Source organism: Arabidopsis thaliana, chromosome 5, assembly GCF_000001735.4.
Source record: "Arabidopsis thaliana chromosome 5, partial sequence".
Lineage (NCBI taxonomy): Eukaryota > Viridiplantae > Streptophyta > Magnoliopsida > Brassicales > Brassicaceae > Arabidopsis > Arabidopsis thaliana.
Genome location: NC_003076.8, coordinates 25,179,383 through 25,204,453, shown reverse-complemented (window position 1 = coordinate 25,204,453; position 25,071 = coordinate 25,179,383). Strand labels below are relative to the sequence as shown.

Below are 25,071 nucleotides of genomic sequence, written 5' to 3'. Positions count from 1 at the left end.
TTCGCCAAGCTGATCTGTATAACCAAAAGGTCCTTTTACTACATAGGTTTAATTGATCGCTGCAGTTATAGTGATAATCTTAAGATCTAACCATTGTGAAAACCTTCGTCTTATATATGTATAACAATTACCAACTACTTAGGGGCTCTATGGATGAGCTTAAACGATTGATCATTCCACAGAATTAAAATTCTAAAGATAGTAAAATATGGAAGCAACATACGAAACTCCATAATTCTCGTTATACAAGTAATTTCTACGGATGTGATCATTTTATGTCCAAAATTAGCTGAAGATCCTTTGTAATAAAAGGGTAATTCTGAGTTCTACAAGAAATATGTAAGAAAGTTTTCTAGATTTAAGCACTATCTAAGAAAAACAAAATCAAACTCATAAAGAATAATGGGAGAAACAGAAGAGAAAGTGAAGAACCATGATAACAAAGAAGAGGAACACAACAAGGCTGAGAAAGCTGAGAAGAAGGAGAAGAAGAAGGATAAAGATAAGAAGGATAAGAACGAGGACGATAAAAATGGTGGAGGAGAAGAAGGGGAAGATCAAGAGAAGAAGAGCAAGAAGAAAGATAAGAAAGCGAAGAAAGAGAAGAACCCTGAAGATAAGAAAGATCCAGAGAAGTTGAAGATGAAGCTTCAGAAGATTGAAGAAAAGATTCAAGCTATGGTCTTAAAGAAAGATGAGATTGTGAAGCTTATTCATGATGCTGAACAAGCTAAGCCTAGTACTGCTGCAGTAGATGCACCACCACCAACTAACTAATTCAAATACACAAATTATATACTACAATAAGTTAACTAATATATTTGTCAATAACAAATGCTGCTGAATGTTATTTTCAGCGTATCTTGGTATAGGTCTTTGTTTTGTTTTGTTTGATACCAATCAGAGTTTGCTTGTATACTATGTGTTTGTAAATTGTACAAAAAAAACTGTTTTAATATAATACGTTTCAGCTTAATACATATTGGTAATGCTGATGTATACCACATTGAAAGGACTATAAAGTTCATGTTTATGATTTAATAACTCAAGACTGGACCCTGACGTATTACACATTAGAAGCTTTGAAAGATGATAAAAATACATGCAGATGAGAAGACTGGTATTGGGTTGAAAATAATGAAGAAAACTGAGGGGTAATATAGTAATTAACTCTTCCACCATGAAAGTGGAAACAATAAATAACACTCTGCAATGTCTAATAACCAAAAAAGCTGAATTATCTTCTTCTAGCTACTAGGATCATGTGTCATTAAGTATAGAAATAAGCATCGTGCCAAGTTCATACATCAGCATCCTACTTATGCCCATTAATTATTGCATTATTAGAGTTACCATGTGAAAGTTTTATCTTCTTGAGATGAATTATTGATCACATATATAAAAGGCCCTGCAAAATTTATGACATTGTCAATGTCTTCTTGCTTTTAAAGGAAATAGCACTAATTTCGTGCAGGTGAAGGAAGTTTCCTGCGAAATTTCCTCACCCTACGTAATAATTAGTTGAATGTGAAACAAAACATTCTTAACAAACTACTAATCTTTAAGTAACTCAGAAATTTGAGAGAGCCTGTCTTTAAACTGACACCAATAAAACTATTATTAATCTGTCATTTCACTATTCATTTGACATAACAGAGCATGAAATATTTCAGTCTGTGCTTGTAATCTTCTAAATTAAGGTTCACAAGTTTGATTATCACCACCATAATTCGTGTACAATAATAATTAGTACTAAACACGTTTTAATATTCTATATGAATTATAAACCCCCAATAAGTCTATACAAATAGAAATAAGAAAACCAAAACAAAAGAGTTCGAACATAATCCAAAAGAAAGAAGAAGATGATAATCACACCATAGTCAAAAGAAAAGAGGACATAATCAGTGAATTCACTTCACAGGTTTGCGGACGAGCCTTGAAGAAGGCCATCTCTAATCTGAGAAGCCACATCACGAACCGCTCCTGGTCCATGAGGTATGAACACGGCAGACGACTTGGAGCTAGCACCAATCTCCTTCATTGTGTCAAAGTACTGTGTAACTAGCACCATGTCCATCACATCTTTAGCAGTTGTCCCAGGGACATTCACAGCGAAACCCAAAACACTGTCGCGTAATCCATCGACAATCGCCTGCCTCTGACGGGCGATACCAAGACCAGAGAGGTACTTGGACTCAGCTTCACCTTCAGCTCTCTTAATCTGTAGGATTTTCTCTGCCTCTGCCTTTTCGTTTGCAGCCAATCTCATCCTTGCAGCTATAAACAAGAAGCCGAAACTCAGACTCGATGATTTACAAGTACAAGAACATATAACTGATGGGAAGTTTTGTTAGTTACCAGCGTTGATTTCGTTCATGGCCCGTTTGACATGTTCATCAGGCTCGATATCAACAATGAGAGTTTGCACAATCTCATAACCGTAAGCCGACATTGCCTACACAAGTAACAGAGATACAATTGAACACTCATAACTTAACACAAGCAGAAAGAGAACAAAACAAACAAAAAGATTCTACCTTCTCGAGCTCCTCTTCAACAGCTTTCGCAATATCATTCTTCTGCTCAAAGACATCATCAAGAAGCAACTTCGGGACACTCGCTCTAATAACTGGAAAACAAACAAAAACTCCGAATGATCAATATTTTGCACACATCAATTCATTATTTAGAACATATTTTTGTTTATTTAACAATGAGACTTACCATCAAACACATAAGCTTGAATCTGACCCCTTGTGTTACTGAGCTTGTAGTACGCATCATTTGCCTTATTAGCTAAAGCACGGTACTGAATCGATGCAACAACATTAACAAACACATTGTCCTGCAAAAACACAAAACCAAAGAAGATTAAAACTAAGATTAAAACTAATCAAAACATAATTTCTGATAAAGAGAGTGTTAATAGATGATTCTAAAACCTTAGTCTTTGTCTCGCAACGAACGTCCAATTGCTGAACCCTTAGAGAGAGGTAACCAGCAACTTGACTACCAAGACACCATGGAAGAAAATGGCAACCAGGCTCAAGAACATCTTCGAATTTCCCGAATGTTTCCTTTATCGCTACCGTTGATTGATCCACTTGCACACAACAAAACAAATTCCCCATCTTTCTTCTCTTCACAACCTAATCCCATCAACAACAACAACAACAAAAAATCAAATTTTTTATTGAGAAAATTCTGAAGATCATGAGCATAAGAACAAATACTGAACTCAAAGCTTGTAAATTTAAGCTGAAACTAGCCATGTCGAACCGGAATTAATGAGAAAAGATCGCTCTTTTTTTTTCTATCTCGATCTAATCTCGCGTACCCAGAAAATACAAAATCAACCCCAAAATTTGGAATTCCAGAACAAAGCTATGTCTTTGAACAGAGATTTTTCATGTGAAGATAAGATTGATCAAAAGGAGAAGATGATGATTAGGGTTTTACCGAAATTTCTCCGAGCTCCGATTAGATATGCTTATGAGCTAAGTTGATATTTCAGTGGGCAGAGACGGTTTTATATACAAGAAAGACCTCCCTAGCTTTCGACTATTTCGAATTGTTACCCTTAAGTTTATTTGTTATTTACACAATATACTCAATATAAATTTTAATTGGTTAAAAAAAACCAGGAACTCTTGACGAAATATGATAAATTTCATTATTGTTCTATTTTAGATTCAGGAATAATTATTTGTTTCTACAAAAAAAAGAAAAAGAAAAACTGTTTTCTGTTATATCTGTGATAAATATAAACATTATAGGGTCTAAATTTGGAGAATTTTAAAAGTAAGGGATGAGTTGTTGAGTCAGTTTTGATTGATAAAAGTCGAAGATTTTATTCCACAAATACATCGGAAAAGAATACTCGGTTGATTTTTATTTAGTCAGTAGTTATCCAAACCAAGCTTCATTACAAGTTACAAATTACAACTTGTCAATCTTTTACGTACGTTACATGAAAAAAGGACTACTTGCCACCATAACATCTTATGAGATTGATTTGTTTTGGGCAGTGGTTAAAACTTTAAAAGTAAAAAAGCGGTTGTGAATTGTGATTTACAGATGCACTTGCTATTATTTATTTGATAAACGCAGCAAATACAACCATTAATTTCTAACGTTACAATTAATTTTCATGGAGTATTAAATAAAAATAAAAATAATAATGTCTTTATAATTTTATTAAATGACATATTCCTGAAGAGCATAGGATTTGTGCTAGTTCAACTTATAACCCTAGCCGTAAAATTAAAAACCAATCTAGCATCATAGTAACTTATTCTCCAAGAAACTAATCCCTTGACTTCTTCTAATCGGATCATTAACAGACAACAAATTACCCTACAATAAGCTCACTCATTACAATTGATAGTCTGATACCACCAATGTATGTGCTTAGGATTTACCCTTGGTTCGACCGGTACACATAACGACTAGCCCAAAAGAGATAATGCAAGAAATTAATCCCACTAAGCACACACATGAGCCAGTAGAATCTCTCGAGATGGTACTGATTTAGATTCTCCCCCAAAAGCCATGGATTGTGATGGTTTAAGCCTGTTACGAAATTAACAGCCGAGACGAGAACAGAGCTAAAGTAATATCCCATCGCAAGAGACGCCCATGAGAGCGAGGTTGCAAGGGAACGCATGGTAGAAGGAGCTTCGGTGAAGAAAAACTCCATCATACCGGCTAGAGTGAATAGATCGGCTGATCCGAGAAACACATATTGAATAGCCACCCAAAGAAACGTTATAGGAAGCGGCGAAGAAGAATAAGAAGATGAGTTGTTGTTTGAGCAGCAACTAACAACGACGTGCTTGCGTTTTGTTTCCACTAAGGCTGCCACCGCCATTGCGACTATGGAAAGGACTAGCCCTGTTCCGATGCGTTGAAGGTGGGTTATGCCGGTTTCGGTTTTTGTTGATTTTCTCGCTAGAGGGAGGAGGAGGTGGTTATAGGTCGGAGCTAAGATCATCATGAAGACCACTGGAAAAACTGGTAATGCCGCGGGTGGGACAGTAAAGGACCCGAGCTTTGTGTTCATTGTGGAAGCTTGTTGAACGGAAAACGTCGAGAGCTGAGCTAGACAACAGTTAAGCATAATGGTAGACATGAAAATAGGTAGGATCTTGATGACTATCTTCACATCTTTGACTTGCTCTTCCGTACAACGGAGTGGACGTGGTAGTGATTCACGCTCTCTCACAACTTCACCTAGGAAAGATCCGAGAAATCCATCATCTCCGTCACAGTTTTGTTTGGTTACGCTGTCATCACAATCATTTCTTGTGTGACACGTTACAACAATTCTTGAAGTTCTTCTTTTCTTATATTTAGCGTATAAAGCAGCGGTTAACACTTTGAACAGAGTCGTGATTGGACTTCCACTAGGAACCTTGAGGCGATAAACGCGAGAACCGGCCAAGAAAACCGGGACCGAGATCAGGATCGCGGCTGTGGAGACACCGAAGCCATAAGACCAGCCTTTGTTGTCTTCGAGCCAGACCACGACCGTGACGGCTATCAAGGCACCGCACGAGAGGCTAAATATGAAGTAGTTAAAGAAGAAAGATCTTTGTCTCCTCCCACTCGATGTTTCTTCGTCGAACTGTTCCGCTCCGTGCGGTGGCAACGAGCCTTTTATTCCTCCGACACCAAGAGCTACTAAATATAGACCCACAAATAGAAATACACGAGACCATGGCTCGGTAGAGTGCTCGTGGGCTTGGACCGTCAGTACCATCAAGCCCTGTGTGTTCAACAAAATAGTGCGGTTTAATTAAAAGGTTAGATATTCATACTAGAGCTTCTATGTAAATTTTTATATCAGTATTTGATGTATATTAAAAAAAAATACGACTGTTTTGTGTGAATACACCTGTTAGTCTGTTACACAGTTTGAAGAAGAAAAAAAAAAGAGGAAAAGATAGAGTTTTCATTTATTTATATACATATTGAAACAAATATAATGCTAAAAATGGAAGGAATTTTTGTGTTTTTTCTATCAACATTCAATATTTTTTGAGAAATTTTTGAGAAAATCCTCGTGCGTCTGAAGTCTATTTCCAATGACCTGGTTTTAGGCAGGGTATTTTTCTTCTTCTTAAAAAGGTTTAAATTAACCTCACCTTATATACTGATTTTTAAAAATATATAGTCATTAACTAAATTGCTTACCAAGAATTCTATGGCGGCGCTGACTAAATAGATATGGAAAGTAGTGAAGAAGGCGTCTGCCAAAAACCCTCCGAGAAGGGCCAAGAAAAATGCCGTTCCCATAAAAGCGGTTACGGCATTTGCGGCTCCGGACGGCGAAAATCCCATCTTTGTTGACAAATACAGCACTAGGTTGCTCGCGTTTGCTAAAAACGCAAGGTTCTCCAACACTTCCACAACTAAAAACGTACAATATACATCATATCAATTAATATATACTCCAGTTAAGTTTTAATAAATCATATTTTGAGTGAATATCAACTTTTTGGCGTGAGATTCTTAACAATTATATTAAGTTGAAACTGTCATTTGATATGGTAAAGCATATCATGTAAAAAGAAAAAAAAAAGAGTAATTTGTATACAACTATATTCTTGATTTGTAAGAATGACTCACCCAAGACGAACGAGGCAGCAAGCATACCGCCATGGCGGCCACGCAACGCAGGTCTACTTCGCCAGTCTACGTAACCATTCCACGCGCTTAACCTGTTTGCTTCATCCTACATATATTTACACACACAAAAATTGTCAAAAAATTATCAATAATCATTTCGAACTCTTAGCTTATACTAGTCTGAACTTTTAGCTGGATTTAAAAAAATTGGACGAAAGAGTTAAAACTCACCATTTGTTCAAACTCCAGAGACATGATCATCAAGAAACAGCTGTTTGGAGAATGAAAGTGAAGTATATGATTAATGGCAGTATAGTTTGTGGACATTTATAGAGAGGGGAGAGAGAGTGGACGTGAGGGAAAAAATTTGGTGTGTGGTTATTACAAACAAGCGAAAACTCTAGAGACTAAAAGTACAACATTGTTACTGTCTTTGATGTTGACTCTTTTTTGTATGTCCTCTGTTTCTTTCCTCGTTAACAAGGCACCGTGCATAACTACATATCCTAGAAGTTTAACTTACCCAAATTTTTGCTACTTTTGGTTTACTAAATTTCTATAACGTAAACTGGATAAAAGATTCTCATAATCAATCAACTATGTTAGAATATTCCAGAGTATAAATGGAGATGAATCTAGTAGATGGTATATATAAATCAACCGATTGGGTTTGAATTAGAAGTTCAAATTTCTTAAAAACAAGAAATTAAAGTCATTCATTTTATAATGTTGTCCACGTAAATAAACCATAATCAAGAGTCTAACGGACATGCGTTTGCTAAGTGGCAGTGTGGCACCATGGAATTGGAAAATGCGCTTTTGGTTAGCAACTGTGTAAAATACTAAAACCAAATGATCTTGTAACACATAATCTTTTTTTATTTCGTCAAAAAATATCTTCACACATTGGTTCTTCATTTTTTTGTATCATCGTTAGTTTAAGACGAAAATAGCGAGAGGTTTCTTTAAACTGACCTTTAATCTTGCATAGTCCCACATTACATTAGTAACGAAATTATGGGGATCGTCTATGATGAAATTAATATTTCATGAAATTGAGTCAACTAACCAGATAAATACCACGGTCCACACAATTTAAGGCGGTTATTCTGGTTTATATGTAAATTCAATTGCTAAACCAGTTTTTAGACCCACAGTGTATCCTTTTGTTGGTCTTTCACGAGCGAGAATATCTTGTGGAATATCGTCGTATATCTTCGAAAATTGAATTTTTTTGTTAGTAATTGGAGAATTCGAAATGTAAAACCGGTTAATGCTTTAATCGGTTTGATAGTGAATGATCGTGTTGTAAAAGAGGCGGTGAGAACGACCCAACCCATTTCTCAAATCTTATTGGTTCATACTCAAAATAGAAATCTGTCTTTATTATTATAAATACTGAAAGAACAATTGATATGAATATTTCATATGCAAGTTGTCTACTACATTTAACTCTTGTGATAACGATATTCTTGTTTCATTGTCACGCGCCAGTAATTTTAACCTAACTATTTATGCACCGCATCATTGGCAACTTTCTATGAGTAATGTGTGTTTACGAACCGAATCGATAAGAAATATAACCAAAAGGAATGTTGTTTTCAATTTTTCGGATTAGAGCTTGGTAACAAATTTAAATCAATCAAAACCGGTTTAACCTGTCGGAGACAAACCAATCAAAACCGGGTTATTCATGCATTATTGATATGTGCATATAAGACAAGGTTTTTATGCATTGGTAAATGATTCCCCCATGAGATTGGGTGTGTCATTTTGGGCCACCACCACCACTGCAACAACCACACTCCATTCTCTCTTCTTTTTTTTTTGGATCAAACCACACTCCATTCTTTATAAAACGCTTTTTGTGGATGATAAAATTTGTCAGCAGCAAAATTTATCAATCGGTACGATAATGTAATACTAGTAACCATCTTCTACAATCATCTAATTTGGGTGGTGGCCTAGTTCTTCCTCCATTTTACGAAAGGCCCCACCTTTGTTTTAACCTATTGAATTCTATCATCTAGAGTCTAGACGTTAAATTGGATCCATTTAATATAAAAAGAAATACTAGAAAGGTGACACTGAAATATTTAAGAATATATATGGATGGAGTCAGCTTTCGCATTTCAATTTTCCACCAACTCCATTTTCTTTCATTGGGTCTTAAAGATTTGAAGCTAAAGACTAAAACATATTTACATCTATCAACCGGAATCTGAATTTTTTAACAGTAGTAGAACCGAATCAGGTTAAAAGGGTTATGCATAATTTACCAGGTTTTTATTAAGGTGATTAGTCATAAATAAGTTAGCAGTAAGATGTTGATAAAATATTTTGATTTTCTTTTTAGCTTTTTTCTTCACATAAATTCAGAAAAATATCGTAGACTAAGTTTTCTCATACGTACGGTGAATGTGAATTCAATTGCGTACTTTGTTGAATACAAAAACAAATGAAAATGAAATAAGTAGTATATGTTTCTTTTGTTTTCGTTTTTTCGTCAAGTAGTATGTTTCTTTATCAAAATAAAATAAGTATTATCTCTATTTTCCTGAACAAATTAGGTTTTCGTATACCCTTATTAGGAAATTCAAGCTCACCACGACAGCCGTCCAAACAATTTGCCAAACAGTCCATCTTTAAAACACAATTGATACATATATTTTTGTTACAGGCATATCACAAAGACACAATGTTACGTAATTTTGGAAATTTATGGAGCGAAAATAATTAACTCGTATAATCCTTTGTATGAGGTGTTAAACTGTTAATTATGTAAGAATTAGGAAAATGATAATAAGGAATCGGAGAAGACCACGATAATATTGAATGAACTTAATAATTATTTAGTCATTTACATACGTTCATCAAGTGTATACATATGAATCAAATATTTTCACAAGATTTCCATCGATATGTATGTATTATATATATCATTAATTCGATCGTACATGTCGCTTGGTGATTCATCAAAATTTCATGTTTTCCTTCAAGTAACATACGATCGATTGCTGCCAAGAAATCAATTTGAATCAGATTAGTACTTAATTATCACGTTAAATCTTATAACCAAAATATTCGCCATTAAACATTATCTTGATTTTATTGTTTTTGAGAATTACAAAACTTACGAGAAGGCAGAGGATGACACAAGCAGCTGCACCTGGGAACAATGCGTACCAGAAATTCAAGTGATGGAACTTTGCTCCATCTATGAACATTAGTGGTAAGCTCGCCGCTGTAATTTTATCAGATGAATTATAGATAATAATCAATATCAACTCTCAAAATATGTAAATTAATTGACGAGAAGCAAATAATAATAATAAAATCGCATTTGACTTTCTTTCTTAATTAAAGAGACTGAGAAAATTGTGAAGAGTATATATAAAGGGGACGTTTCTGCTCCAACCAAAAGTTTCAGGTTATTTATGAAGGTATACCTAAAGTCGCGGGGGCCAGATTATTTATTACATTTTTCAGATCATGGGTGAATAAATGGTTTCTTTTTGGGCTTTTTGGTTTGATTCAAATCTTTCCTTAAAATAATATGGGCTAAAAATCACTAAGTCAGATGTTTTTAAAAAAAAAATATTCATTTGCATCATTTTTCCTTTTTATAATAACAATGTCAAAAATCGAACATGTGAAATTATATCATTTTATGAAAAAGAGTTCAAAAACTTTGAATCAAGAAAACAATTTCTGATTTCGGTAAAAATTTAAAGAAGTAAATATTTACCAGGAGGGTGATTGGCACGAGTAATGACCATAAAAGCGATGGAAGCGGCGAGGGCGACACTCCGGGCGAGCCAGCCTGGGCCGAAGACGGAGAAAGCTACCACCCCAATCGCAGCACAACCTATTTGAGCCAAAAATATATTGTATTTCTGAAAATATAAGAAACACAAAACACACTCCTCAATTAATCAGTTAAATAACTGATACGATGACAAATTACCAATTACTAGTACTTCAAGTTTCTATTTTAACTTGATGTGATGGCATCTCTTTCCAATCTAAACATGAGAAGATGGCTGAAATAGGTTGTGACTAATTATCCAAATATATGAAAGTATCAATCAACGATAAAATAGTGGACCTCTAGATTTATTCCATAGAAAAGTGTAAGCACAAGAACAAAATTAGAAGAAAATCTTCAACTAGCTTATGGATATAGAACTTAGTGGGAAAATGTCTCCTCTAACCACTACTTTCTACTTTTGATTATTCAATTCCTCTATGTTTGTTACACACCATCCAAATCCTAACAACTCACTTTTGGTATTTGCATTTTTTGTCTCACAGAAAAGACAATGAAGCGTTTGCGTTTAACCGCAAATATAATTAGACCGCTATTATATGGAAAAACGGTTAACTAAAGATTTACCCGAGCAGCAGGAGCAGAAGGGGTGATGAAAAGAATGGCGGAGACTGCGCCAAGTGGTGCAACTGACATTGAAATGCCTTTCGGAGATAGCATTTGATCCATTCTTCCCAATAATGCCATTGCCGCAAACGCTCCTACTCATAAAACAAAATTCAATTAAGAAACCAAAACAAACGGTATTATCACTACTCACATTTTTTGTAAAGGCTCTAACAAAAGAGTTACATATGAATAAGATACAATACCTATAACAAAATTGAATCCAAATATATTACATGACAACATGGTCCGCTAAAATTCAGATCAAGTTGAAACCGTAGATGGGTAATTAATTAACTAACTATAGCTGAGACACAGATGAATATAGTTTCATAATAATAGGATGAAGTCAGCTATAAACCTTGAATAATAAATAATATAAGCTCTCTGTCAGCATAGGGTTTGACTAAACGCAAACTAAGATTCTCTCACGAACAAATGAGTTTGACTTGCATGCATATTTCCCATCATTAAGGTAATTTGCAAACATATTCAAATACAACATGCCACGATTCAATTATTTAACTCTTTTTTTTTTAGATACAGATATTCAACTTTTAACTAACAGTTACTTAATCTTTGAATATATTTATGTCATAAACTAATTTTCATACTTTTGAGGTAATTAATATCTTTTATCAAATTATTTAGAGTTCTATTCTAATTTTTTAGATTATTTTTTTGTAAATCACACCATTTATAGTCAAATACTAAGCTAGCTAGTTCAAGGTAAAATACAATAAAATTGGTCAAATTCGAACGGTAAAGGTTCATATGAATGACCTTTTGGCCTTAAGAAAAGACACATTCTCTCTCTGACTCTCTCCATATTTTTTCTATACTCATCTTTTAGTCAGTCAGAAATTAATTAATATTATAATTGTCCATTAATTTTCTAATTTTATTTTCTTTTGTGCACTTCTTCTCTCTTCTTTTTTTTACCCTAATCGCCTCTTGTAGTTCTTCTGATTGAGCAATCAATTTTTGACGATCGAGAAAACATTAGTAAAAGAATTATATATCTCAAAGCATTTGACAAAAAAATACTAATTAAATTGTGATCTTAAATCACTAAATTAGTAATTAGTAAATAGTAATTCTTTTTAAATGACTAACCAGCAGCAGGCCATATGACGTCACTCAGCAAAAGAGCCGTAGCCGCCGCCGTCTTATCAGGCTTCCACGAATCCCACGACGGCGCCGTCAAGTTTCCCGCCGACGCCACCACCGTACTTACTCGCCGCCGGTGGTTCACAGTTGCCGGAGTTTTTATTTGCTTCAAAAATTCATCATACGTAGAGATCCCGAGAGAATGCCGGCTCGAAACGTTGGCGAGCATTGGAGATGATTTCGAAGCCGTCGTCGAGGTGATGTTCCGGCGAAGAAGAGGTAGAGGTCTCACCGGAACAGAAGCCATGAGAAATGGTCCTTTGAGGTGGAGAATAAAGATAAGACCGCTCAAAAGTGGGATTTTTGATCAAAATATCTTAGCAAAGGCTAAAAATACCGATTCTCTCTGTTTTCTTAGCCAATAGGAGACAGACAAATGATACATGTATGCATGTTTTTATTTATATACACACACGCAAATATGTGTATTAGCATATACTTATACAATATATTTTAGCAATGAAAATCGGCTTTAAAATATAGAAAATTATGCAAAATATTATGATCTTGCCATTTATTTGGTCAACACAAATATTTTGAAAATTTTACCTATATATTTTTTCACGGTACAATAGTATATTGCCTTTAAAATTACAAAATTTGTTAAATTTCATCATTTATTTTTTATGCTAGTAGTCGCCTTTTAGTTTTCATTTTACATACATATAAAATACTATCAATACACCATGCATATTATACAAGATAATGGCGTACTTTAAAACACTAATATATATTGGTTTGAAAAAGGTTACTATCAAAGTTGAAAAAAATTGTGTTAGTTTGTTAATACTATATACTACAACTTTTTTTTTATATATATACTACAACTTTGTAAATGATTAATTCAGAATTAGGATTTCCTTGGTAATTGTTCTTTTATAAGAGGGAAAATAGACTAAAATTCAAATTAATCTCCATAATCTGTAGTTATTGCTCACTATGTCACTAAGAATCGAATTTTTCAAGAGTTACGAATATCTTCAAAAGGTTCTAACTTCTATCGATATCAATGCTCTTGTACATCTATGTAAAATTTTATATAATCAATTACTACTATACGATATATGTATATAGTGTATCGTATAGGGTAGGGTTTAAATATAAAATATGTATAAACTATGGATGCATTAAACCATATATATATGAAAAATGATTTTATAGATATATACGTACGTGTAGGAAACTAGCAAAGCACATAGGGCAGAAAAGCGTTGGCCTTTTAAGAGGTGGATGGGGTTTTGATGATGGTCGAAGTCTCTTCCATTAAACGAAAGGTCATTTGATTATTCAGAAGATAATATTAAAATGTTCCAGAAGAAAAATCAAGAAATTATCAACTCTTTTTTTTATCAACTCTCAAGTCTTTGACAGAAAAAAAAAAAAAAAAAAACTTGTTTGTAACTATAAAAAGAAGATGTTTTTTTTTTAATATCAGTTTCCAAATTATAAGATTTATAGAGAAATAACACTTTCATAAATAAAAATAGCTAATTATTCAGAAAGATGAAAGTTTTGTAGCAACGTTTGTGCATTGAGAGTCTTCTACTTTCAGGTTTGTAAAACATAGGACCAGCTTTAGTAGAGCTAAGCAATGTACGCTACAAAACGTAAGAAAGAAGCCTAACGACATTAACATCGATAATTCGTATGTGTGTCTTCCCTTTGAAAGAGTCATAGTACAATGCATACGCAATAACATCGATCATTTTGTTGCAAAAATATAAAGTGCACAAGAACAGTGCACGCTCAATAATCTTGACTCCACCTTCATATCTAATATACAAACAAATCCCTCGCTCCTAAATCACAACATTCATAACGCAGCAGCAACAACAACAAAACCGTCGCAGGCTAATGATCTCCTGGTTACTTTTAGCCGTGCATAAGTCCCTAACAGTAATCAGAATGAGAATCATCGTAGTAATCGATACCAGAAGAAGGTGACATGACTTCTTGCTCAAGCAACTGAGCCACCTGGTTCATAGCCGGCCTGTTCTCCGGGTTAGCATCTGTACATCTCTCAGCTATCTCGAGCAATGCCTCAACAGACTCTTCGTCGACATCGGTGCATCTCTTGTCTATTACATCCTCTAATCGATTCTCTTTCAACACAGTGTTCATCTGAGAGAAATAACACTTTATTAGAACCCAAATCTTAGGAAGTAAAAACAGAACGTTTCTTCTCGGAGACAAGATTTGAGGTGTCTTCTTACCCATCCGACGACGTTCAAGCCTCTTTTAACGAATATCGGGTCTGTTGGTCTTTTTCCGGTAACGAGCTCAAGGAGAAGAACTCCAAAGCTGTACACATCAGACTTCTCCGTCGCTCTCCCATTTTGCAGATACTCTGTTTCCAAGATTCATCAAAGAGTTAGAAACTTTAAAAATTATTGTCCAAGATTCAAAAAAGAAGTTAGCAAAGAAGAGAACCTGGAGCAAGATAGCCAAAGGTGCCAGCTACCACGGTGGTAACATGAGCATCTTCGTCAACAAGAAGCTTTGCAAGACCAAAGTCCGAGACTCGAGGTTCTAGTTTATCATTGAGTAGAATATTGCTCGATTTTATGTCACGGTGAACAATTTTGGGACTACAATCATGGTGTAGATAAGCAAGACCCCTCGCGGAACCTAGCGCAATTTTCAACCGAGCATTCCAGTTCAACAAACCGTCTTCTTGAGCTCGTTCTTGATAGATAAAGAAACCAAAAAATAGATTAATATGACGCATCACAGACCAAAATGAAGATAAACTATGTATAACTGTATTTACCGTGAAGAAGATCGTCTAAGCTTCCTAAGGTTAGATAATCATAGATGAGAAGTCTTGAAGATGGTAAACGGCAGTATCCACGTAGGTTCACTAGATTGATGTGTTTGACACTACCTAAAATCTCTACTTCTCGCTCAAAAACTCGGTCTGATCCTTGTCGACTCCTATCTATCTTTTTAACCGCAAAGGTTCCAAGATCGTTCATAACCATTCGATAAACCGTGCCAAATCCTCCCGAACCCACAATGTCTTCCTCGTCAAGAGACTCTAGCTTCTCAATCAGCTCAGTTGAAGAGTATGGAAGATCACCATGGAAAGTAATCAGCTTTTTACCTTTTTTTAAAGACAAATGAAGAAACGGAATTTAGAAAAATGATAAGCAGGAAGAAAAGAAAACTAGTTTTTCTCTTTTATGCAAATGTTATACTTGTTTCGGATGGATCCTTTTGTTTCTTGACTTCTGTGTACTTCTTTACTTTTCTTTCCTTCTTTGAGAGCATCCAAATCCATAGGAAAACAAAGATCACGATGAATGCAAGAGCCATTGTAGACATTGCGCCGATCAAGATTCCTTTAATCAAGCGTGATGATCGCTTTGGAGAATCTGTGTGGATTGCAAAAGAGAAATCAAGAATCAGAAAGTTTAGTCAAGGAGCCTCAAGACGTGATGATTGGCTTTAATAATAAGATCTTGCCTGATTCATCAGCACTTTCTGCATGAGGAAGAACAACAGGGAAACCCATTGATGATCTACATGGCTTGCGAATTTGCCGGCCACAGAGATCCAAATTACCAGTGAAACTAACCATAAAGACAGAAAACAACTATCAGAAAATAACATCCTAGTCTAACATAAGCAAGAAAGTTTTTCTTAAGTTCTTGATGATGTTCAAACAACTAGTTATAATTATATAGAAGAGAAATCTCACGTTTCGACCCCGAATCTGCTGAGAACTCCAATATCCGGTATTTCACCAGAGAAAAAGTTGGTTGACAAGTTCCTGAATCAAACAAAGAGTAAATACATTAAACTGACACATCTTGCACAACTACATCTAAACACGAGATTCTGTTTGTAACTTACAAGGAGCGTAACCGCGTCAATCGACTAATTGAAGAAGGAATAGCACCCTTGAGTGTATTGCTTGATAGATCCCTGAAGATATCCCAAACATCAGAAATTCTTGAAAATGATCATATTGGAAAAGAAGTAAAAAAAAAAAAAAAAAATTGAATCTTACAATATAGTAAGAAATGTAAGGTTGCCTAAATCCGGTGGAATCCCGCCTTGGAGAAAATTCGCCCTCAAGTACCTGAAAGCATGTTTAACCAGATATATATTTATGGCTCAACACTAACCAAAGGCTTGATATTCCCAATTGCAAAATTCTGGCTTACATAGCTCTTAGCTCAGTGCAGTTGGTGATTTCATTAGGAATGTTCCCATGTAAGCTATTCTGATGAAGTGCCCTACATAACTCCCACCAAACTTGAATTAAACAAACTACTTAAAGAGACCAAAATTTAGCATAAGAGCCAAATCTACTACTCACAGTCTCTGCAATCGACTAAGCTTCCCAATGCTAGGAGATATTATCCCTCCTAATTGCATATATGGTAAGTTTCTGCATAATCCACATAAGAAGAACATAATCAGGTAAAGAAATAATCGAAAGATTGAGACTTTATCAACGAAGAAGAGCATATTTTTACATAGAAACAACTCTTTGGTCTTGAGGATTACAGGAGACACCAGTCCAAGAACAAGGAGACTCATCTGAATCTTTCCAGTTCTCTAGTGAGTTCCTCGTATCATTAAATCCACTCTTCAATTCCAATAGAGCAAATCCTACAAACATCAAAATCTCAGATTTCTCACCAACCAAAAAAGCAAAGATTTATGAGTAAAGTGGGTTTTGACTAACCATCAAGAGTGAGAGCAAAGGAGCAGGAGACAAAAAGGGTAGCTACAGAAATTACAGAGAAAACCCAATTCGAGATACCCATTTCACTGATTCCACCGATTCCAAAAGAGAAAGTTCTTAAGGTTCCAAAGACGAAAATATGAGATTTTTTCAACCCAAATAGAGTGACCTAATTCGAGAATGGAGAGAGGTTAGTAGTGATTGGGTATGACCGTATGAGTAAGAGGAGGAAGACTCATGATGAAAAATCTTTACTTTTGTTTTTCCTAAAAAGAATTCTTTAATTTATCATTTTTTTGGTTTTATTATTTTGTTTTTCCCTCTTCTTTTCGAGCTAAGTGAAAGGAGTGGTTTTTCAAAATCTGTACCCTTGGAGACTGGTGCAGAGGAGAGAGAGAGAGCGACCCGTTGCGAGGAGACATAATTCAAATATATCTGTGCCTATAAAAACACTCGCGACTATGGTTCTAAAATCTACTCGCTGTTATTTAAGTCACAAAATACACGTGTCTTTCACAGAAAGCGAGTAATTTAGAGATTGTACTTGAGACGCGAGTGAAAGTTACGAAACTGTGTCGTTTTTGTATTTACTTTGTCTGAGAGATCTGTAAAATAATGTGTAATCTGACAAAATTTACAAGAGTATTAACACTAATGTCGTCCCTATTTATTTCCAAAAGTAAAATACTTCGTAGCAACAATATTTATTACATCAAAAGTAAATTTCTTATCTGTTTTATCTCGAAGAGTGTAATTTAGTCACCACGAAAATGGGCCGAGCTCTTAAAAATAAATGAAGAAATCCAAAGCCCAAAGGTTAGTCAATCATAAGCCCAAAGGTTAGTCAATCATAAGCCCAAAGTCTTTAACGAGATTAGGAACAATACAGTCAATAATAGCTTAAACGAAGATTCAAACTAAAGACCGAACCAAATTTAAAAACAAAGTACATAAACATCATCCAGATAAGTCAAATACAAGCATAGAAATAAACCTGCAACTGGTAGTTGAGGTTCTCATTTTTTTTTTTAAGAAAAAAAGTAGCAAACGACTAAATTGATTTTTTCAAGCGGTTTTTATAACTAAATTACTCTCAGTACTCTTCTTCCTGTTGGTATTCACCTTCTTCCTCATCCTCGTAGTCACCTTCTTCATCAGCCGTTGCATCTTGGTATTGCTGGTACTCTGACACAAGATCGTTCATGTTGCTCTCTGCTTCTGTGAACTCCATCTCGTCCATTCCCTCACCTGTGTACCAATGCAAGAAAGCCTTCCTCCTGAACATAGCTGTGAACTGCTCACTCACTCGCCTGAACATCTCTTGGATCGATGTTGAGTTTCCAATGAAAGTGGAAGCCATCTTCAGACCAGTAGGTGGGATATCACAGACTGTTGATTTCACGTTGTTGGGGATCCACTCCACAAAGTAGGACGAGTTCTTGTTCTGAACATTCAGCATCTGCTCGTCAACTTCCTTTGTGCTCATCTTGCCACGGAACATGGCAGAGGCTGTGAGGTAGCGTCCGTGCCTTGGGTCTGCAGCACACATCATGTTCTTGGAGTCCCACATTTGCTGGGTGAGCTCAGGGACTGTGAGGGAGCGGTACTGCTGTGAACCTCTTGAGGTGAGAGGAGCAAAACCAACCATGAAGAAGTGAAGACGAGGGAATGGGATGAGATTCACAGCAAGCTTACGGAGGTCAGAGTTGAGTTGACCAGGGAACCTCAGACAGCAAGTCACACCAGACATAGTGGCAGATATCAAATGGTTCAAATCACCAACTGCACACAGAGAATGAACCAAGTATGTAAGCCATATAGACACATACAACAAACAACATGATGAGCATAGCAACATATCTTGCAGAAACAAGTATATTATAAAGAAGACAGTATACTTTCACAAATCGATAGTCATCAATGAATTCATATCCCATATGTAACAGCAAGCAACATATAAGATTAAACTAGAAAGTACTTGCAGCTTCACCGGAAAGTTTTGTTCCAATAAGATTAAAGAGCAGCTTAAGGATTTATAGTGATGAGCTCAACATTGATAAACCAATAGCACACAAGACAAGAGGATATAGACATGAACAAACCACTAGAAACAGTGACAAAACAGTAAGTTATATATAGAGAAAACTTGCAGATCTGAATTTGATACCAATTATTAACATAATCACCATCTAGACATAGCATTTTAAGCATAGAGCGACTAATCTAACATTTGTAAAAGAGCACAATTGGGTAACGAAATCTTACAGCTGGGGGTAGTGAGTTTGAGAGTCCTGAAGCAAATATCGTACAAGGCCTCGTTATCAAGAACCATGCACTCATCAGCATTCTCAACAAGCTGATGAACAGATAAAGTAGCGTTGTAAGGCTCCACCACAGTATCAGAAACCTTTGGTGAAGGGAACACCGAGAAGGTAAGCATCATGCGATCTGGGTACTCTTCACGGATCTTAGAGATCAACAATGTTCCCATACCAGATCCAGTTCCTCCTCCCAATGAGTGACAAACCTGGAACCCTACAGAAGCAAATCTCGCAGTTTAAAACTCCAGTAAAGCTCAATCAACCCTAATACAAACAGATCTAGAAGAAGAAGGAGAAGAATAACCTTGGAGGCAGTCACAGTTCTCAGCTTCCTTACGAACAACATCGAGAACGGAATCGATTAGTTCAGCTCCTTCAGTGTAGTGTCCCTTGGCCCAGTTGTTACCCGCACCGGATTGACCAAAGACGAAGTTATCAGGTCGAAAGGTCTGACCGTACGGTCCAGATCTGAGACTATCCATAGTCCCAGGCTCCAAATCCATGAGCACTGCACGAGGAACGAATCTACCGCAACTCGCTTCATTGTAGTAAACGTTGATGCGCTCAAGTTGCAGATCTGAGTCTCCGGTGTACCTTCCGGTTGGATCGATGCCGTGCTCGGCGCAAACCACTTCCCAGAACTTGGCTCCGATCTGGTTACCGCATTGACCACCCTGGATGTGAAGAATCTCACGCATCTTTGGTTGATTGAGTGAACGGAGAAGAGATTTACGGTTTTCTCTCGAGCCTCGGGAATCGAAATCTGGAGAGAAAAGAGAGCTTTAGGTTTTTTTTGTTGAAGAAATGAAAAAAGTGAGAGTGAGTGAGTTTTTATTATTGCTCTCTCTGTGTTTGTTTTTTGTTTTTTTCCCCCAATTATCTCTAATAAGAGGCGCCGATTTTGTTTTTCTCGAAATTCAAAATTTAAAAATGGTCCGTTTCTTTCTCTATGGTAACTGTTTAGTTTCCAAATTTTATTTTATTTTCCAATATTAAATTGAGTTTTAAAATATTATTTTGATATTATAATACAAATTGCAAAAAAAAGAATGTTCATTTTGTTTTTGTTTTTAGAGTTTCTTTTCTAATATTGTGCACATGTTTGTGGCAGGCTTTGGGCCCATTCATAAGGGTTGCAAAAAATGAAATAATGGAAGAGCACATGTTATTTTCATATTTTGCTTGTTAACAAAGGGAAGAGAACGTGTTTGAATATTGACAATTTCCACTTTATCCTAAAGTATTTATGTGAATTGGTAAAGAAAATAAATAGCTTAGAAACAATCAATCCTCAAAGCTAGGCATGTTGGGGAATTTGTATTTCAGAACAGTGATAAATTTGTTTTGGGGTCTAATATGGAGCTGCACTTGCCCTGAGGTCACAAATCCCGAACCTTAATCTATTTTCCAAACAGATCAAACCTAAAGTCCTTAAGTAGGTACTGAGGTAGTCAGGTAGCAGAAAGATGAGGATAGAAGACCAAAGATTGAAGACAGTACAACTGGAAAATATTAATAGAAACATCACAGGCAATAACAAGATTAAGAACAAAAGTACAGAAACATCAACCAGATATGTCAAATACAAGCAGAGAAAAAAACTACAACTGGTAGTTGAGGTGTTCCTTTTAAAAAAAAGAAAAGTAGCAAACGACTAAATTGTTTTTGTTTTTAAAGCAGTTATAACTAAATTATTCTCAGTACTCTTCCTCCTGTTGATATTCACCTTCTTCCTCATCCTCGTAGTCACCTTCTTCATCCGCAGTTGCATCTTGGTATTGCTGGTACTCTGACACAAGATCGTTCATGTTGCTCTCCGCTTCTGTGAATTCCATCTCGTCCATTCCCTCACCTGTGTACCAATGCAAGAAAGCCTTTCTCCTGAACATAGCTGTGAACTGCTCACTCACTCGCCTGAACATCTCTTGGATTGATGTTGAGTTTCCAATGAAAGTTGATGCCATCTTCAGACCAGTAGGTGGGATGTCACAGACTGTCGATTTCACGTTGTTGGGGATCCACTCCACAAAGTAGGACGAGTTCTTGTTCTGCACATTCAGCATCTGCTCGTCAACTTCCTTTGTGCTCATCTTGCCACGGAACATGGCAGAGGCTGTGAGGTAGCGTCCGTGCCTTGGGTCTGCAGCACACATCATGTTCTTGGAGTCCCACATTTGCTGGGTGAGCTCAGGGACTGTGAGGGAACGGTACTGCTGAGAACCTCTTGAGGTGAGAGGAGCAAAACCCACCATGAAGAAGTGAAGACGGGGGAATGGGATGAGATTCACAGCAAGCTTTCGGAGGTCAGAGTTGAGTTGACCAGGGAACCTCAGACAGCAAGTCACACCAGACATAGTAGCAGAAATCAAGTGGTTCAAATCACCAACTGCACACAGAAGAAAATCCAAGTATGTGTAAGCTTTAGACATATCCAAACAGTACGATGAGAAAAGAATCAAAGCAGACAGTAAACTCAACAAACTGATGATCATCAAGTATCAGATTTCTACTTGCAACTTAACCAGAAAGTATTGTTCCAATAAGAGTAGTTTAAGGACCTACTTCGGTGATGAGATCAAAATAGGTAAACAGAAGCAATATCACACAAAACAAGAGGCTAAAGATATGTACAAAACGACTGGAAACAGTAACAAAAGTATAAGTTCTGCACAGAGACTTGCAAATCAGAATTCTGATATAAAACAGTGACATAGTCAAAGAGCAAACCAATGGAAACAGTAACAATACTATAAGCTTTACATAGATGCTTGCAGATCTGAACTTGATACCAATTATTAACATAAACACCATGTAGACCAAGCATTTCAAGCATAGTTTAACTCATCTTAACATTGGTGGAGAGCATAATTGGGAAATGAAATCTTACAGCTGGGGGTAGTGAGTTTGAGAGTCCTGAAGCAAATATCGTACAAGGCCTCATTATCAAGAACCATGCACTCATCAGCATTCTCAACAAGCTGATGGACAGACAGAGTAGCGTTGTAAGGCTCAACCACAGTATCAGAAACCTTTGGTGAAGGGAACACCGAGAAGGTAAGCATCATGCGATCTGGGTACTCTTCACGGATCTTAGAGATCAACAATGTTCCCATACCAGATCCAGTTCCTCCTCCCAACGAGTGACAAACCTGGAACCCTACACAAGGAAATCTCACAGTTCAAAACACTAGTAAAGCATTATCAACACTAAAATCAAACAGATCTATAAGAAGAAGAAGAATAACCTTGGAGACAGTCACAGTTCTCAGCTTCCTTACGAACAACATCGAGAACGGAATCGATTAGTTCAGCTCCTTCCGTGTAGTGTCCCTTGGCCCAGTTGTTACCAGCACCGGATTGGCCAAAGACGAAGTTATCAGGTCGAAAGGTCTGACCGTACGGTCCAGATCTGAGACTATCCATAGTCCCAGGCTCCAAATCCATGAGCACTGCACGAGGAACGAATCTACCGCAACTCGCTTCATTGTAGTAAACGTTGATGCGCTCAAGTTGCAGATCTGAGTCTCCGGTGTACCTTCCGGTTGGATCGATGCCGTGCTCGGCGCAAACCACTTCCCAGAACTTGGCGCCGATCTGGTTACCGCATTGACCACCCTGGATGTGAAGAATCTCACGCATCTTCGGTTGGATGAGTGAACGGAGAAGAGATTTAGGGTTTTTTCGAGCCTCGGGAATCGAAATCCGGAGATTTAAGGGTTTTCAGAGAAATGAATAAAAGTGTGAGTGAGTGAGCTTTTATTATTGCTCACTCCTCTCTGTGTTTGTTTCTTGTTTTTTTTTCCCAATTATCTAATAAGGGCTACTATTTTGTTTGTTTACGAAATTCAAAATTTTAAAATGGTCCGTTTCTTTCTCTACTGTGTAAGTTTCCTTAAAAAAAAAAAAAAAAATTGTTTTCGATTACAAAATTGAGTTTTAAAACTATGAGTTTGATTCAAATTGATATTAAAATACAAATTGGGAAAAAAGAATGTTTTATTTTGTTTTTGTTTTTAGAGTTTGTAATATTGTGCACATGTTTGTGGCAGGCTTTGGGCCCATTCATGAAGGGTTGCTGAAAATGAAAATTGGAAGAGCACATGTTATTTTGCTTGTTAACAAAAGGAAGAGAACGTGTTTGAAAAAAGACAATTTCGCTTTTATCCTAAACTGTATATGTGGAATTGGTAAAGAAAATAAATTGTAGCTTAAGGTTTCCTCCAATAGATGGACCGGCTAATGAAATTGGTAAAGGAAATCAATAGCTTAGACACAATCCAATCAAACTATAGGGAACACTGGGCCGTGACAACATGTGAATAAATCATAACAATAAAGTATGTAAAATCTACTTAACGATCCAAGTTTATGGATTGGATATTTTGGTAAAGATGTTTGGGTTTCCATTTTTAAATTGGGCCAACAGTTGTTGATACAAAAGCCCATTTTCAATTATTTGACCACAAACATTGATATTGATTGACTCTAGTTCAATTATAATTGACCAACAAGAAAGCGAAACAGAGCCTGTAGCCGAATCGGTTTATTCGGTTTACGAGTTCGAGGTACCGAATAAAGTCGGGAAATAATTCGGTTAGATTCTCACTTGGTTTTTCTGAAAAGAATATTGGACTCAAATTGACCATAACCAAACCCTATTTTATTATATACTAAGATTCTTCTTCAATTTGAGGTTTTTTGTTTTCTTAGTTTCAGTTTGCTTTATATATGAGTATTTGTTACATTAAATCAGCCGAATGAATTTTGAAAAATTCCGACAAAAATGGTTTCCAGTCCGATGATTGGCTTTATTATTCGTACCAAAATTTTCGAAATCCATATTTCCATATCCTTTAGGGAAAAAACAAAATTTGTACTATAGTTCAGATTTGATATCAATTATTATTACTCAAAAATTCCCCACTGAGAAACAATGGGTTCAGAATTTACCATGCTTATTCGTAGTCCTGTCATCTTTTCTTTTCTGTTATATTTTATTCTGCAGATAATATAGGAATCTAAATAAATGGAAATGCATTACGCATAAGAGAAGTTGATATTATTGTTTATAGTACGTTACGATGACTTTGTTAGCCAAATGCCAAGTGATTTTGACTGGACCTTGCTGCCGCTGCTACTACCACTACTACTTCCGTCGTCGTTTGTTATATGATCTTTTAGTATTCGTTGTTATCCGTTTTCAAACATGTACACTTATTTACTATTTTTGGTTCTTTGTTCCTACACTTTGCGTTAATCTAAAGTTATTGATAACAACAACGACATGCAATTTAGTATTCCGTTACTTGTACAAGTTGAACTATTTTAGAATTTTTATGTCAGAGAAAAATATATATTCTTCAAGTGTTAAAGGAAAACTAATTGGCCTTCGGACAAAAACAGCAAACATATATAAGTAGTTGCTCAAAAAAAAAAAAAAAAAAAAAAAAAACAAACATAAACATATGTAAGAATCCTTAAATAAAAAAATAAAACGTCTGAACTTTACGTAAAACCATAATTGATGCCAGAATAGCAAACCTATTAACATTATAATATATACTATGTTTTGTGCGTCACATATTTTCAAGTATTTGCTCGATTTAGTTTTTTTTTCCCCTTGCTTTATGATAACAGTTTATCTCTATTTAATAAGTTATAAATTAATTTAATAACGAATTTTAACCAACTAACCCGATTTAATAAAACTAGAGATGGTAAAGATGGTTTCGTTTTTGTTTTAGAAACACATGGTAGTGGCATGTATTCAAAATTTAAGAACAAAACATCCGACTTTCTTCTAACAAGCATAAGAC

The 25,071-nt window shown here is 35.9% G+C and overlaps 7 protein-coding genes across 10 annotated transcripts; 1 reads left to right on the top strand and 6 right to left on the bottom strand.

Annotated features, from left to right (window-relative positions):
* Positions 1 to 133: 133 nt before the first annotated feature.
* On the top strand, positions 134 to 1,029 carry AT5G62750 (uncharacterized protein). The gene has a single exon (NM_125670.3). The coding sequence runs from the start codon at positions 403 to 405 to the stop codon at positions 775 to 777; it is 375 nt and encodes a 124-aa protein (NP_201081.1). The 5' UTR covers positions 134 to 402; the 3' UTR covers positions 778 to 1,029.
* Positions 1,030 to 1,614: 585 nt separating this feature from the next.
* Positions 1,615 to 3,616, bottom strand: HIR1 (SPFH/Band 7/PHB domain-containing membrane-associated protein family). Its single transcript, NM_125669.3, has 6 exons — positions 3,463 to 3,616; positions 2,946 to 3,152; positions 2,728 to 2,848; positions 2,541 to 2,632; positions 2,362 to 2,458; positions 1,615 to 2,280 (listed from the first exon to the last, which is right to left on the bottom strand). Exons 2-6 carry the CDS (start codon positions 3,132 to 3,134, stop codon positions 1,919 to 1,921), a joined length of 861 nt encoding a protein of 286 aa, NP_201080.1. The 5' UTR covers positions 3,135 to 3,152; positions 3,463 to 3,616; the 3' UTR covers positions 1,615 to 1,918.
* Positions 3,617 to 4,067: 451 nt separating this feature from the next.
* AT5G62730 (Major facilitator superfamily protein) lies at positions 4,068 to 6,993 on the bottom strand. 2 transcript variants are annotated; one of them, NM_125668.2, is made up of 4 exons: positions 6,865 to 6,993; positions 6,634 to 6,739; positions 6,199 to 6,416; positions 4,068 to 5,770 (listed from the first exon to the last, which is right to left on the bottom strand). In NM_125668.2, exons 1-4 carry the CDS (start codon positions 6,958 to 6,960, stop codon positions 4,421 to 4,423), a joined length of 1,770 nt encoding a protein of 589 aa, NP_201079.1. In that variant the 5' UTR covers positions 6,961 to 6,993; the 3' UTR covers positions 4,068 to 4,420. The 2 variants fall into 2 exon arrangements, with proteins under 2 accessions (NP_201079.1, NP_001330824.1); NM_001345558.1 differs by lacking the exon at positions 6,865 to 6,993 and having other exon boundaries at positions 4,168 to 5,770; positions 6,634 to 6,840.
* A 2,389-nt stretch (positions 6,994 to 9,382) lies between these two features.
* On the bottom strand, positions 9,383 to 13,052 carry AT5G62720 (Integral membrane HPP family protein). Of its 2 annotated transcripts, NM_125667.3 has the most exons (5): positions 12,185 to 13,052; positions 11,030 to 11,163; positions 10,382 to 10,529; positions 9,771 to 9,877; positions 9,383 to 9,650 (listed from the first exon to the last, which is right to left on the bottom strand). In NM_125667.3, the coding sequence occupies exons 1-5, from the start codon at positions 12,483 to 12,485 to the stop codon at positions 9,609 to 9,611; spliced, it is 732 nt and encodes a 243-aa protein (NP_201078.1). In that variant the 5' UTR covers positions 12,486 to 13,052; the 3' UTR covers positions 9,383 to 9,608. The 2 variants fall into 2 exon arrangements, with proteins under 2 accessions (NP_201078.1, NP_974983.1); NM_203254.2 differs by having other exon boundaries at positions 9,476 to 9,650; positions 9,771 to 10,529; positions 12,185 to 12,594.
* A 679-nt stretch (positions 13,053 to 13,731) lies between these two features.
* AT5G62710 (Leucine-rich repeat protein kinase family protein) lies at positions 13,732 to 17,233 on the bottom strand. 2 transcript variants are annotated; one of them, NM_125666.3, is made up of 13 exons: positions 16,935 to 17,233; positions 16,723 to 16,858; positions 16,563 to 16,634; positions 16,408 to 16,479; positions 16,251 to 16,322; positions 16,094 to 16,165; positions 15,939 to 16,010; positions 15,704 to 15,810; positions 15,436 to 15,612; positions 15,009 to 15,341; positions 14,669 to 14,923; positions 14,452 to 14,585; positions 13,732 to 14,359 (listed from the first exon to the last, which is right to left on the bottom strand). In NM_125666.3, exons 1-13 carry the CDS (start codon positions 17,014 to 17,016, stop codon positions 14,129 to 14,131), a joined length of 1,815 nt encoding a protein of 604 aa, NP_201077.2. In that variant the 5' UTR covers positions 17,017 to 17,233; the 3' UTR covers positions 13,732 to 14,128. The 2 variants fall into 2 exon arrangements, with proteins under 2 accessions (NP_201077.2, NP_001330949.1); NM_001345557.1 differs by having other exon boundaries at positions 13,854 to 14,359; positions 16,723 to 16,835; positions 16,935 to 17,151.
* A 443-nt stretch (positions 17,234 to 17,676) lies between these two features.
* On the bottom strand, positions 17,677 to 20,196 carry TUB3 (tubulin beta chain 3). The gene is made up of 3 exons (NM_125665.4): positions 19,560 to 20,196; positions 19,200 to 19,469; positions 17,677 to 18,716 (listed from the first exon to the last, which is right to left on the bottom strand). The coding sequence occupies exons 1-3, from the start codon at positions 19,951 to 19,953 to the stop codon at positions 18,028 to 18,030; spliced, it is 1,353 nt and encodes a 450-aa protein (NP_568960.1). The 5' UTR covers positions 19,954 to 20,196; the 3' UTR covers positions 17,677 to 18,027.
* Positions 20,197 to 20,642: 446 nt separating this feature from the next.
* TUB2 (tubulin beta chain 2) lies at positions 20,643 to 23,158 on the bottom strand. The gene is made up of 3 exons (NM_125664.4): positions 22,501 to 23,158; positions 22,143 to 22,412; positions 20,643 to 21,641 (listed from the first exon to the last, which is right to left on the bottom strand). The coding sequence occupies exons 1-3, from the start codon at positions 22,892 to 22,894 to the stop codon at positions 20,953 to 20,955; spliced, it is 1,353 nt and encodes a 450-aa protein (NP_568959.1). The 5' UTR covers positions 22,895 to 23,158; the 3' UTR covers positions 20,643 to 20,952.
* Positions 23,159 to 25,071: the final 1,913 nt, after the last annotated feature.